This window comes from Periophthalmus magnuspinnatus, chromosome 13, assembly GCF_009829125.3.
Source record: "Periophthalmus magnuspinnatus isolate fPerMag1 chromosome 13, fPerMag1.2.pri, whole genome shotgun sequence".
Lineage (NCBI taxonomy): Eukaryota > Metazoa > Chordata > Actinopteri > Gobiiformes > Gobiidae > Periophthalmus > Periophthalmus magnuspinnatus.
Window position 1 is genome coordinate 28,497,437 of NC_047138.1, and position 14,737 is coordinate 28,512,173.

General features: G+C 40.1%; 2 protein-coding genes across 3 annotated transcripts; one reads left to right on the top strand and one right to left on the bottom strand.

Annotated features, from left to right (window-relative positions):
• Positions 1–580: 580 nt before the first annotated feature.
• Positions 581–6,233, top strand: scg2a (secretogranin II a). Its single transcript, XM_033976575.2, has 2 exons — positions 581–640; positions 3,091–6,233. Exon 2 carries the CDS (start codon positions 3,099–3,101, stop codon positions 4,668–4,670), a length of 1,572 nt encoding a protein of 523 aa, XP_033832466.2. The 5' UTR covers positions 581–640; positions 3,091–3,098; the 3' UTR covers positions 4,671–6,233.
• A 1,118-nt stretch (positions 6,234–7,351) lies between these two features.
• On the bottom strand, positions 7,352–14,194 carry ap1s3a (adaptor related protein complex 1 subunit sigma 3a). 2 transcript variants are annotated; one of them, XM_033977103.2, is made up of 5 exons: positions 13,971–14,194; positions 11,159–11,337; positions 9,627–9,735; positions 8,461–8,598; positions 7,352–7,574 (listed from the first exon to the last, which is right to left on the bottom strand). In XM_033977103.2, exons 1-5 carry the CDS (start codon positions 13,971–13,973, stop codon positions 7,539–7,541), a joined length of 465 nt encoding a protein of 154 aa, XP_033832994.1. In that variant the 5' UTR covers positions 13,974–14,194; the 3' UTR covers positions 7,352–7,538. The 2 variants fall into 2 exon arrangements, with proteins under 2 accessions (XP_033832994.1, XP_033832993.1); XM_033977102.2 differs by lacking the exon at positions 7,352–7,574 and having other exon boundaries at positions 8,419–8,598.
• Positions 14,195–14,737: the final 543 nt, after the last annotated feature.

Below are 14,737 nucleotides of genomic sequence, written 5' to 3' on the forward strand. Positions count from 1 at the left end.
TTAGCCTTTTTAGCCTATCTTGTCTCTATGGCGATGTTGCTCCTTTACCTGAAATGTTCCACAGTATGTCTTGTCTTTCTTGCATTCACTTTCCACTGCCAAACAATAACACAAAAAACATGCATTCTTATCGTGAGTGGCGTCGCCTCTTCACTGATCTGACCTATAACTTGGCTTTGTTGCGTCTTACTTGTCTTTATGCAGATAAATATATTTAATGCCATTCTGTGGAACATTCCAAGCAAAGCAAAAACATATCAGAAATGTTCCTTAGTGCACCTTTAACATAACAAAACAGCTGCTTGTGCTTTATAAACCTCCATCCAAAAAACGCCCATGGCAAACCCTGAGAAGCTCTTGTCATCTTTCACTTTTTTTTTTTTTTTTTGAGTCAAACAAATGCGCGTCCACGTCTCTCTTTTTTTCTTTCCTGGGTGCGTGTCTGTGCGCGTGCGTGCGTGTGGCATTCCTCGCGCACGCGCCTGACTGACGTACGTATCTCCCTCTGACGCAAGAGTCACGTGGTGTCTCTAATAGCCCCCCGGAGCTGTCCGCGGTGCTGAAACCCTCTCTCAGACAGAGACATGCACAGCCTCCTCCTCACGACGCTCCGATCGAAGTGAAAAAAAAACACGAAGAGGTAAGATTCGTCTCACGTTTACGCATCATTACGCACCATTACGCACAACTGCAAGCCCTAAAAAGTACTAGTAAGATTTTTGGGGGGCTGTATTTTATAGGTTTGTGTTGTGTTTTGACGACTTGTACGCGCTTTTCTTGCAACCTGATGCTTTGGCGGTGCAGATGTGGGCGTGCGGTGCGTCACCTCTGTCACAAACAACGTCGCTTTGTTGTGGCTTTTAGCGCTTCTGGCTTTGGTCTTGATTGTTTTTATTTATTTATTTATTTATTTATTTATTTTTCGTTGCAATAACTGGAAAAACCGAATCTTAATTTAAAAGGTTTAATGTAATGGCAAAAAAAAAAAAAAAAAAAAAAAAAAAAAAAAAGAAAGAAAGAAAGAAAGAAAGAAAAAAAGAAAAGAAAAAAAGAGAAAACGTAACAAATGCAACCACTTTACAAGCTCACGTTACGTTCGTTACATTTTGACACGCAAGTAAGAAAACGTGGCATTCAAACTATAGCCTACAGTTAGCATCAAGCTGTACATTTATTTATTTATTTATTTATTTTTTACAATCTTAATGAAAAAAGTCCGTAAACTGTAAAAGCGTATGCCTATTGATTTTCGCGTTCATTTCTATGTTTGTCAATGCCATCCGCGCAAGGCACCGCACGAATTCGCGTTTATGGAGAGGTAATTGGATTATAATTGGGACGCACGCAGTTTGAGTTCGTTGTTATTTGCGCGGATTTTCTTTTTACGTCGTTACCTTGACAACTGCGGTCCGGGTGAGTCACCGCGAGCAGCAATTTGTGTCCAGTGCGCACTAATGAGATTTATACTGCTGCGAAGAACATACGCCAGAGACACACGGGGATACAGCGTGTTCAGACCAGCTTTAGACCTGGTTTAGTCCTGGTTTAGTCCCGGTTTAGTCCTGGTTTAGTCCTGGTTTAGTCCTGGTTTAGTCCTTGTCTAGACATATGGTTTAAATCATCTTTAGAACCGGTTTAGTCCTGGTTTAGACATGCTTTGAACAAGATGTAGACCCGGGTTAGTCCTGGTTTAGACCAGACTGGGTTTAATCCTGGTTTAGATATGGTTCAGTCTGGGTTTACATGTGGTTTAGACCTGGTTTAGACTTGGTTCAGTCTCTTAATTATTCTTAATTAGTTTTGTTCTATATAAGACCACTTGTTTAGCGTAGTTAAGGTTGGATATGGTCCTGGTTTAGTCCTGGTTCAGTCCTGGTTTAGTCCTGGCTTAGTCCTGGTTTAGTCCTGGTTTAGTCCTGGTTTAGATCTGCAGTCCGGATCTCTGAGCAGCTCTTATACACAAAGAGAGAGAGAGAGAGAGGGAGAGGGAGAGAAAGAGAAGGGGGCAGAATCAGCTGGATGTTTGCACACACACATTATGTAGAACGTGGTCTTAACCAGGACTAAACCAAGACTAAACCAGGACTAAACCAGGACTGAACAAGGTCTAAACCAGGACTGAAACAGGTCTAAACCAGGACCAGATCACAACTACAACAACAAATTCATGACTAAATATGAACCAAACTAAACCAGATCAAACCAGAACCAAACCCTCAACTAAACCAAGACTAACCCTAGACTAAACCAGGACTAAACCAGGACTAAACCAGGTCTAAACCAGGACTGAACCAGAACTAGCAGACAGACAGACAGATATGTCCGTGGCGCTCTTGGTGTCAGATCTGAGGGTGAATTGTTGCAGAGTGACATTCTCAGAACACCACGAGCCTCAAAGTGACAGGACAAATAAACAGCAGACTTGTCTCTGTTTCACTTCTACATAACAGAAAGAAAAACATCGGATAGGATGTGTAGGCAATAACAATATATTTTTCTTTGCAAAAGCGTGGAGATTTTGGATATTCTTGTTGTATTACGACAAGATTTGAGCTGTAAAGGTGTCAATAAGTTCTTTTTCTGGCTAACATTCACATTTATTTGTTGAGGTTTATGTCTTTTAATGAAACAGTCTGGTTAAAAATGGTTTAAGTGGTAGTTAACATAGTTTCAATATTATCGTTTATCACTATATTTCTCTGTAGAGATGTATCGAGCTTCAAAATTTCTTATCATGACAGGCCTAAGGTTATGTTTACATTGTAGATTTTGAGCGTAGATTTACAATTTTTGAAAGACATATCCAAACTTATCATCATAATAGCAAAAGACGAAGTTTAAATCTGTCAACTGGACAAATCGTCGTAAGAGTGAAGACGTTTCGCTGCTCATTCAAGCCGCTTCTTCAGTTCTGACCAGTTCTTATCATCACAATATGTTTGGGATTGGGTCTATTGACTTTTCAAGCTATTGTGAACAAAATGTTTTCATTCAATTGAGCTGACAGAGAAGAACCAATGGTACTGCAAACTGAATTTAAATTAAAATCCAAAAAGTTCAAATTTAACATGCCTTTCTCTCTTTCCGCAGACTCCACCATGCTGTCTTCCTCTGCAATTATGAAATCTCCTCTGATTTGTGTGTCCAACCTGCTCCTCCTCTTGCTCCTTTCTACGTTCTGGGATCATTCTGGTATCGACGCAGCTTCATTCAGAGACCACCGGCTACGAGGCGCCGAGTCAAACCCACCTTCTCCAAACGAAGACATGTTGAAAGCTCTAGAATACATCCAAAATCTTCGCCAAAACGCCAAACCTCAAGACCAACAATCCCCGGACTTTGAGAGATCTTTGGGACGAGATCAGCACAGCGACGAACCAAGATTACAGGATAAAAGTGAGGAGTTGTTGCAAGCTGTTTTGAGTACACTTCAGCAGACAGAAAAAGCAGCAAATCAACCTAATCCCAATCCAAATTCGTTATCCCCGCACAAAGAGATGCCGTTAATGTTCGAAGACGATGAAAAAAACGACGCGGAGGACGGCGAAGAGGATCTGGATCATTCAGATAACTTTAAACGAACAAACGAAAACGTGGAAGAGAAATACACCCCGCAGAATCTGGCAACGCTACAGTCTGTGTTCGATGAGCTCGGTAAAATGAATTTCAATTTCAATTCCAAGCGGGAAAACAGCGAGGAAGACGACGGTTTGTATGACATTCGAGATACCGCATACGACGAAAGTGACTGGGATCAAGAGAAGGAAGGTGAGCGTAGGCAAGAGTTCGAGCGCGCGCTGGATTATCTTGAAGATTACGACCAAGAGAATGAACAAGACAACGACGCTAGATTTGTAACCAAAAGATCTCAAGACGAAGATGAGGGCGAGATGGCGAACCTAGCGGACTTTTATTTGCTGAAAGTTTTGGAGCAGACGGAAGAGGAGGAGCAGAAGAAACGAGAGATAGAAGAGGAGGAAGAGGAGGAGGAGAGAAGGGAGAGGAGCGCAGCTGAGTTTAGAAACAGCATCGATCCTAAAATGATCTACAAACTTTTGCAGATTTCACAAAAGTACCAAATCCCACCTGAAGATCTGGTTGATATGCTGAGAACCGGTGAAATTTCTGCAAAAAAGACCTACAAAAAACCCAATTATTTCAGCAGAAGGTTACCAATTAGGCCAAAAACACCAGAAGAGATGAGATCAGAAAGAGTTTTGAAGATTTTAGGTTTAACTGGGGATCAAAACAATGCCCAAAGCCCATTCAGAAAGCACTACACAAAAACCACGTACTCTCCCATTTGGCGACAAGGAGGTGTGGTCGCCAAGCAACCACTGCCAAAACAAAGATTCCCGTCCAAGCTAAAGGACGATTACGACGATACCGAAAATGAACTCGCGACATTTTTAGCGGCGCGGATGTTGTCAAAATACCCATCGTACAAAGCTAAGACGAACCAAAAAAGGGAGGAGTCAGAAGAGGAGGAGGCGGAGTCATTTGAAAGAGCAGTTCAGGACTATTTCGATCAACTGGACTCAAACAGAAATGAAAATAGACAGTCCGGCTTGGAGCAGAGAGGAGCGGAGGATTTTGACAACGAGGAAGTGATGAAGTTGCTAAGCTTTGTAAACCCTGATACTGAACAAGATGCCAAAAACACAGAATAATTGTCGTAATATGGATTGTACATAGATGTATAGACATATATGGTGGAAAAGAGAAGTATTCAAATGAGTTACTAGCTATAAGTGATTCTCAAACTTAACCAGGACTAAACCAGGTCTGAAGGGGGTTTAAACCAGTGCAGGACCAGGTCTAGATCAGGACTAAACAACTTCAAACCAAGACCATACATAAACTAAACCAGATATCAGGACACAACGCAATACAAACTAAAACGGCAGAACGTGGAAACCAAACCAGAACTAAACAGGAAAATGACCAGCTCTTGACCAGGAGGACTAACCAACAAGGACTTAACTCAGGTCTAATCCCAGCCAAACCAGGTCTAAACCAGGTCTTAAACCAGCCTAAACCAGATCCCTACTCATCCTAAATATGATCAGCTGCCTCCAAAAACTAACTTTGGACTAACTAAAGTATAAAAAAGTAAAATAAAGACCTAAACCGAGTATATAACAGGTCTTTACCTAGTCTAAATGGTAAATAATCACATTTTTATATACCGTTTTTCCACCTTTTAAGGCACTCAAAGCACTTTACATCAAGGAACCACTCACCAATGCACATACCAGTGTACGCAAACACTGTGGGCAAGGTGGGTTAAGTGTCTTGCCCAAGGACACAGCGACAGTATTCATCTGTGGCAGCTGGAATCGCACCGCCAACCTGTGAGTCAGTGGATCTTGACTGCTCAACCAATGATCATTATGTCCAGAGCGGAATTTGAACCATCAACCTTCGGATCACATGAGCCATCAACTGAGCAACTGTCGGGTCTGTCACGATAGCAAATTTTGAAGCGCGAGACATTGCTGAAGTAAATATTTTAATAAAGTTGTGCCACTAACAGAAAAACCTAAGAGAAGAAGTAGAGTTATCCGAAAAACTAATCTAAATGTAGCAGAATGAAACTCTTGTGTATTTAATTTGTTATTTATTCAACCCTGTAAAGCTCAAATCTTATCATAGAACAGAAAAATAACTAAATGTTCTCCAGAATTACAAAGAAAAATCTGTCAAGTATTTAACTAAAACTAAATATAGCAATTATCATGACAGGCCTAGTTAGTGTCACCCTAAACCAGGTCTAAATCAGATCTAAACCAGCTCTTAACCCGGTCTAAACCAGATCTAAACCAGGTATAAAGCAGATCTGAACCAGGTCTAAACCAGGTATAAAGCAGATCTGAACCAGGTCTAAACCAGGTCTAAAGCAGATGTAAACCAGCTCTTAACCCAGTCTAAACCAGGTCTAAATCTGGTCTAAACTCGGACTAAACTAGGTCTAAACCAGGTCTAAACCCGGTCTAAACCCAGTCTAAATCTGGTCTAATCCCAGTCTAGCCTTTGCCAAACAGTTTGAGAACCACTGTATAGATCACTGAGTTATAATGTTAGTTTAGTTTGAGGTTTGCGTTGTTCTGAGATATTTTTGTGTACATGAGCTCACCAGCCTCAGCCACTGCAGTGTTTAGACCCTCTGTGTCTCTGCTGTTTTTACTGTGCTGTGTCATAGACCACATCCCAAATAAAGCATTGACTTTATTTTTTCCTTATTGTCTTTTGCTTCTTTATTGGGAAATATGTGTAGTTAGGGATTCACTAGTAGTAGTAGTAGTAGTAGTAGTAGTAGTAGCAGTAGTAGCAATAATATTAATAATTGTATAGGCAGTATAGTAGAAGTAGTACAAATAGCATGAGTAGAAATAGCAGTACTACTAAGATTACTAGTGTAAGCAGGACAGTGATACTAGTAGAATAGGCAGTAATTACATCAGTAGAAACACTAGTTATAATAGTAGTTGTAGTTGCATCAAGTAGTAGCAGGAGAACTAATGCTAACTTTAGTAGTAGAATAGTATAAGTAGTAGGATGAGGAGTCACTGAAGCAGTAGTAGTAATAGTAGAAATAATAGTAGTACCAGTAGATAAAAAAAAAAAAAAAAAAAATAGTACCGGTAGATTGTAAAAAGCTAGTATCGTTAGGCAAGTGGTAGTGTAGGTAGTAGTAGTAGTAGTAATGCTAGTAGTAGGAGGAGAATGACAATGCTAATAAGTAGTTGTAAGATAGTAGTAGTAAGAGGATTAGGAGTAACTGTAGCAGGAGTAGTAGTGGCAACATACATGTTAGTAGCAGCAGAAGCAACAGTAGTACTAATATTAATAGTATAAGTAGGATCAATAGTAGTAGTAGTAGAGAATATACACGATTAGAAGTAGCAGCAGGAGTAGTAGTAGCAGCTCTCGGTCTAGTCGTAGTATAGAAGTCATACAAAAGTGATAGTAGTACTGTTATTAGCAGGAAAGTAGCAGCAGGGTATTGGTAGACTATGGTAGTACTAGCAGTAGTAGTAAAAGGCTGAGGTCAATATATATTTGTGGACAGAGGTAGGTACCGGTAGTACTTTGTTACATTTTCTTTGGTAGAAGAAATTGTGATTTTCAGAGTACTTTTCCTCCTACTTGAGTTATATTTTAATCGAAGTAACAGTACTCTTATTTCTTGGACCACTCCTTTGCACTTCTTTCTACTTGAATAATATTATTTTGAAGTAACGTTACTCTTACTTGAGTATGATTTTTGTCTACTTAACCCTTCTCTACTTGTGGAAACAGGTGCAGTAACTGTGGTTAATTTCCAAAACAAAACAAAACAACACACACATATATAGAAAGACATTTATGCAGGAAATTCCCTGAGATTTCCAAACCATTATTCTCAAAGGCACTTGACAATAAATAATTCTAACACTCATTATTTTCACATGATTTGAGCAGATAAAATGGTCACAGAAACAGTTGAATCAAAATTTATAAAACTTCTGATCAGGTTCCATTATGAAGTGATGGGCTCAGTAAGCAGGTCGGCTCATGTACTCCTCCATCGTCTGAAATGAAAAAATGAAAGAATGTGTTTCAGAAAAAAATCACATAAATAAATAAATTGGCTCTCGTGGTTTGTGTGTTAAACATGTGAATGAAAAAAAAAAACACAACTCCAGGTCTGTTTGTGACGAAGAAAGAACATTATAACATAGATCAGACAACAACACAATATTAGCCCTTTAAAGGTGCACTATGTAACTTTTCTGGATAAGGATATGCCAACTGCTAGTCTCCGTGGAGATGCTCTTGCTTTGTCTGGAAAGTTCCGCAGTATGGCGTTCAGGATGCAGCCATTCACATTTGCACATAGATGATATCAAAACTGGGACTAAACCTGAAACTAAACCTGGACTAGACCAGAACTAAACCAAGACTAAAACAGGGCCAATCTACACCAGAACTTAACCTTATCTTAAACCAGGAACAAAAAATTGCCGTAAAGTTACACAGTACACCTTTAAACTGTATGATATTCAAATTTAGATGTAATATGGCTGCCAGTTGCTAATGGTTACATCACATTATTTATAAGGGTTTATATAACACTGTGACACAGGAAATCCTTCCTGAATTCATCAAATAGACACTTTTGGAGTAAATATGTCACTTCTCATTGGGATTAAACAAAAGATCATGATTTTACAAGGGAGTGATTTTGCAGGGAAATGAAAGGGAAAAAATTGGAACCTCACTAAATTATTTATTTTTTCTTTTTGTTCAAAATGTTCTGCCCCTTCACTCTTATTGCCATTCTTATTGTTTCCCTACTCCCTCAAATAAAAAATATCTTTGTCTTCTATTGTTTGTATCGTCTTTAATCTCACAATAATAAGTCTGTGGTCTGCTCTAATACTGGGGAACACTGTAGTAAACTGTCTGATCCTTTACCTCCTGTAAAGTATCAGCCTCCTCCAAACTTCCAGCCACAGCCATTCGGGAAGTCTCCAGGATCTCTCCTCCCATCAGGAACTCGTCCAGGATGAAGTAGGCTTTCTCAAAGTTAAAGATGATATCCAGCTCACACACCTTATACACAGAGGACACAATAGGGTACGCAACAATGTAATTATTCAGGATGGTAATAGGTGTGAAATCACTCATTAGGGGCTTGAATGACTGTGCTAAGTAGGACTCAGGCACAGTGCACATTTAGGGTAGCACAATAGACCTAGCCTACATACAGAAACTGTAAACAATAGGTGTTTTTAGTTTGTAGTTAGCTTCTCCCTTCAGATAAATATAAGGCAGTGCCCACCAGTAAACTGACCAGCATTACAAATTACTAATTAGGACGCTCGGAATGCATAAAGTCAGTGAGGAATAACTTTGGACAACTGCAAACTGTTTAACGTGAACTAGTTCTGTTATTTTTATGTTTTTAAGACATAAAAAATCAGGTACACCGCTTTTAATATTTAATTTCTGATCTTTTCACACCATGATCCACTGTGGGTTTTTAAATTTTTTTTTATTTTTATGTGTTTTATTGATTTTATGTACAGTTAGTTATTAGTCAAATTAAATGAGCACCTATTTATTTTTGATTGTTGTTCCTTTTTATTTTATGTCACTTTGTCTCTGTGCAGCACTTTGGAAACAATTTGTTTATGAAATGTGCAATATAAATAAAGTGGATTGGATTGGATAAATAAGCAGCCGCCTCGTCTATGACAGTCTACCCCAGGGCAGCGCATGGAGTGAATGATGCACAAAATTTGAAAATCTGTGTCCATCCATCCATTTTCTTCTGCTTAGACTGCTGCCCCCGGGTTGCAGGGGCAGTGCTGTTTGTTTACACGTCCTCCAGCTCCTGCAGTGGGTCTCCAAGGCGTTCTCAGGCCAGCCGAGAGACATAAACTCTCCAGCGGGTCCTGGCTCTTCCCTGGGGCCTCCTTTCAGTGGGACACACCTCCCAAGATGTTCCAGACTTTATGTTTATATGTCATTGTTTTGCATTTGTTTCTTGTAGCTAGAATACTTATATTGTATACTTTAATATCATAGCCCACACTGGATTGATAAAGATTTGTTATTATATATATGATATTTCTCACATTTCCAAAGTATTTATCGAGTAGCTCCACGTATCTGTGCAGAACCTCCAGAGCGAGCAGCTCGTTGTCCTGGTCCTCCAAACCGGTGCAGAAGTACAAACTGGCATACCTGTATTTAGATCAGAGAAACACTGTAATGCACCAATGTGTCCACAGATATGAAGCACATGTTAAACTCAAACACTGCATTTACTGAAAACAACTTAGGTCACGCTCACACTAGGACTTTTGAACCATGCCGTTCTCGAGCATGATTGCGTAGGTTTCTATGGCCAGCACTTACACATTTTTATTATTATTATTATTATTAGTAGTAGTAGTATTCCTATTATATCATTATTATTATTATTTTTTAATGTATTTATTTATTTTTTTAACTCACACCTGTGCAACCGAACTGAGCCATGGCCCGGTGATGTCATTGCACAGTGTTTGTTTGTGTGTTTGTTTACATGTCACACAGCAGTGCTATCAGTTTAGCGGCGAAAATGAGACCAGCAACAGAAATATCTCTTAAATCGTGAGGCTGATATGAGTCCAACTCTCTGTGATTTTATGGATTAAACAATAGTGTGGAGCAGTTTCAGGGGCACGGTTTGACTGGGCTAGTGAGAGCGCACCTTTAAATCTGGATTTATTCTGTTCTGGCTTTCTTTACCCTAAATCTTTACTTGTATTGTTATGGATCTCTTAAACTTAAATGTTTATTCATGGAGACTTCTGCTGGTGTCACACTCAACCTTCATAATACCATCACTTATGAAGTGGTACTATTGTTTTGATGGTATAAATACACTGTATGTATGTTCATTTGTCAGCTGAGGGCGAGAAAACTCTTGGTTAGGGACAACTTCTTGGTTGGTTTTATATTTTTAAGATTTCAATTTCAATTCCACAACAATTTTCAATTACAAAAAATGTTGGCTATGATTTCAAAATGGTTTGCATTTGGTGTTTTTGCTCTTCAGCTCATTATCCAGTAAGAATGCAGAATGGACTCATTACTTTGAGTAGATCCTGTAACATACACACATTTACAATAACCCAACCCAAATTGAACCCTAAGCCCAAGTACTAACCCTTACTCTAACCCCTAAATCTAACCTTAACTCCTAACCCTAACCTCTCACCCTAACTGAAACCTTATTAATAAATGCTAGTACAGCCCTGGATAGAGCTCATTGACAGCTAAGGTAGTCCTGACCAAGACTAGCTCAAGATCTGGAGATGGGTCCACTGCTCCCAACAGATAGCCCAAGCGGTATTGAAGGGTCAAATTTCCGTAGAAGGACAATAAAGTGTACATTTCCTTATGTAACAGAGTCAGTATGCAGGTTAAGGAAATGCAAATGTAGTATCATTTTTAAACCAGACAGGTGGGTTTCAGCTTTATGTTTATATGTGTTTCGTGGAGTTTTCACCATACAAAAGATACATTCTGTTAAATGCAATCGAAAACCCTGAATACCCAATCATTTAACTTCAAAAGTGTATTTAGCAGAATGTGACAGCTTAATAAATGTGGTACAGACCTCTTGTATACAATCTTAAGGTCTCTCCATTGCAGGAAGTTGCAGGTTCTGGGAGGTCGGGCCAGAACCATCATCATCATGTCCCGGATCACCTTTTTCTTCTCTCGATCTGTGAGCGGAGTGAACCACTTCTGGAGACGCAGCTTTCCCTGGCGGCTGAACAGCAGCAAGAAACGCATCTGAGGAAGAGTGTGTGTATAGATATATATATAATAGTAGACAGTCACATTTTTGCATAGCGCTTTTCCACCTTCAAGTCACTCAAAGCACTTTACCACCCATTCACACACACATTCATACAGTAGTGTACTAAGACACTGGGGGCGAGGTGGGTTAGGTGTCTTGCACAATGACTGCATTCATCTGTGGGAGCTGGAATCGCACCGCCAACCTGTGGGTCAATGGATCTGACCGCTCTACCAATAATGTTTATGTTGAGAGCTCCACTGACTTTTATAATGATTTTTTTTTTTTATTACAGGGTCACACCTGAAGGAAGTGCCTCTTTTTATTATTACCAAGCACATACTAATCATGTTTTCTGTTTAATAAGATAAATAATTAATAAAATAAAACAGAAAATTGAGATAATTCACAATTGGGTCCTGTAAGACTGTATGACGCGCTGAATGAGAAGGAAAACCAAGATGCGTATGTGTTATTTAATAAATGGGTATGCAGCTATCACCGCAGTAACATAAACAAGGCTGAACATCGAGTGCAGGAATATTAAAAGGTTTAGTGTTGTATTCGTAAAAACAAAACCAACAGTGATCAACAAAAACTACGGCTACCCAACCAACACACACCCATGTCCCACGTGACCCCAGCACCTCTGTCCTCCTCCCTGTCCCAGGTGAGCATGCAAGAGGCACTTTGTCTTGGGCAGAGTGCTACAGAATTGCAATAGTTGAAACATTAAAAACATTCAAATTCGTAATTATGGATTTAATATAATTAGACTTTTAGCTACACTGGTGTATGAATGTGTGTGTGAATGGGTAAGCGGTTCCTTAAAGTGCTTTGAGGTGCTTGAAAGTGGAAAAGTGTTTTATAAAAAAGTGACAATTTACCATTTACTGCAGCGCCTAAGATACCAGACTTATGGGTAGTAAGGCCTGATCCGGGATACAGCTTGGTGTTACTACTTCGAAACGTGCTTTTCAATTTGCACAATATTCCCTTGTTTCAGATGCTGCAGTAATTAGGCACATCCCAGACATTCCACAGAGCAGATTTATCCCTGTTTTTATCCCTGTTCAAACACGGATACGCCTGGTTCTGTGGTTAAAAATGCCCCAAGAATAACAGAGCGACTTTATCTCCAGTAACAATAAACCAAGTCAACAGTGTCTCAATATACAGCCTCCAATCACTGTTCACCTGCAATAACAAAGTGCTTCAGCCTGAGCGACACACCAGAGAGTCCTGGTTTAGTCCTGGGTTAGTCCTGATTTAGTCATGGTTTACTCCTGGTTTAGTCCTGGGTTAGTCCTGGATTAGTCCTGGGTTAGTCCTGGGTTAGTCCTGGGTTAGTCCTGGTTTAGACCTGGGTTAGTCCTGGGTTAGTCCTGGGTTAGTCCTGATTTAGTCATGGTTTACTCCTGGTTTAGACCTGGGTTAGTCCTGGGTTAGTCCTGGGTTAGTCCTGGGTTAGTCCTTTGTTACTCCTGGTTTAGTTCTGGTTTACTCCTGGTTTAGTCCTGGTATAGTCCTGGTTTAGTCCTGGGTTAGTCCTGGTTTAGACCTTGGTTAGCCCTGGTTTAGGCATGGTTTATTCCTGGTTTAGTCCTGGGTTAGACCTTGCTTAGCTCTGATTTAGCCCTGGTGTAGACTTGGTTTAGACCTGGTTTAGTTCTGGTTTAATCCTGGTTTACTCCTGGTTTAGTCCTGGTTTAGACCTGATTTAGGCTTGATTTAAACCTGGTTTAGTCCTGGTTAGGTTTAGTTCTGGTTTAGACTTGGTTTAGACCGGGTTTAGTCTAGTCCTGGTTTAGACCTGGTTTAGACCTGGTTTAGACCTGTTTTAGTCCTGGTTTAGCCCTGGTTTAGGTCTGGTTTAGTCCTGATTTAGTTCTGGTGAAGACCTGGTGTAGTCTTCATGATTTAGTCCACATTTAATGCTTGGGCAGTCCTGGTTTAGACCTGGTTTAGACCTGACAAAGTCTTAGTTAAATTCTGGTTTAGTCCGTGTTTAGTCTTGGTGTAGACCTAATTTTATCCAGATTTTGTCCTCATTTAATCCTTGTGTAGTCCTGGTTTAGGACTAAACCAGATCCAAGTGTATCTGATTTAGTTCTGATTGAATTCTAGTTAAATTAAACAAAAGCAAAAATCAGGACAAATCAGGTCTTAGAAACCTATTACACACGTGCAGCCACAGAGAACAGGAGCCAATAGGAGGCCGTAGATATTTGCATGAATTTGACAGGCTTATTATGGACTTTCAGACACAAACAATAGTAACTCCATTTCAAACGCTTCCTTTGTAACCATAAATAAGACACGTTATCTGAAGTTATACATGATTTACAGCCGAGCTCGCCTATCAGCCCCATCGCGTGGACCTTTGAACGAGGAAGTCTGCACCTCTCAAAGATGGTCTGGGCCTAATGAAACCCGCAGACGCTCTTTTAATAGGCTTTTAGATAACATATGGTGCAATATGGCGAATGCGTAAAACGTGCGTAAAAGTTTAATCTTGTAAACTCCAATTGAGATAACACAATCGTTGGAAAATTAATGCAAATGCTGTTATAATATGAGTAATAATTAAGAGGATAAAACAAGCTCCACGCGCTTTTCTACTCACCATTTTGCCAAAGCACTCCGGAAAAGTTCACTCGAGTTAAAATCCTTCTAGTTTAATCACGGACAACCAGCCAGCCAGCCACCTGTGCGTTTCTACGGCCAGGTAAAGCCCTCCTAAAGATGTCGAGGATGGAGCCACATTGTTAGTCTTTCCGTAAACCGCTGCGCACCGCTCCGTCTGCTGCAAAACCCTGCCGCCCTGCCGCGCCTACCGGACCCACCGAAACCTCCAGTGACGCAATAACGCGCCTCCTGCCGCCTTACCGGACCTCTTGCCGCCCCTACGCTCATTGGAGGAAGCGGGGAAAGACTGCGCGTAACGTAACTAGTGATGGGACTTTCGGCTCTTTTATTTTGAATCCGTTCCTTTCAAAGAGCCGTTCAAAAGACTGGCTCTTTTACTATTTATTTATATGTCAGGCAGAAGACAATGTGAGAACTCATTTTGCCTACAAATTAATCACAGAGTGTGTTGAAAAAATAGAAATTATGCATCATCTAAATGAAACGTTGCACTGTAATAATAATAATTTAAAAACTAACCCTCTGCTTCTGTGCCATAGACTGGAAAAAGTCTATATACTATGTTCTATGTTCTGTGCGCATTCTTGTGTTGGTTCAGCGTTAACCTGTGTGAAAATGCGGGGGGAAAAAAGAAAGAAAAAGATTCGGTTCTTTTAAAAACCGGTTCCAACGTTCACGCCACTACGTCCCATCACTAAACGTAAAGTAGAGCGCACAGGTGGAGATCTGAGAGGCTGCGCGTAA

Bases quoted from the DNA above. Each gene is read 5' to 3' on its own strand.
- scg2a (XM_033976575.2), top strand. From the start codon at position 3,099: ATGCTGTCTTCCTCTGCAATTATGAAATCTCCTCTGATTTGTGTGTCC.
- ap1s3a (XM_033977102.2), bottom strand. The intron at 9,736-11,158 runs GTCTGTACCACA...ATCTAAATACAG, and splicing joins CTTAAGATTGTATACAAGAG to GTATGCCAGTTTGTACTTCT. The intron at 8,599-9,626 runs GTGAGAAATATC...TCTGTGTATAAG, and splicing joins TCGATAAATACTTTGGAAAT to GTGTGTGAGCTGGATATCAT.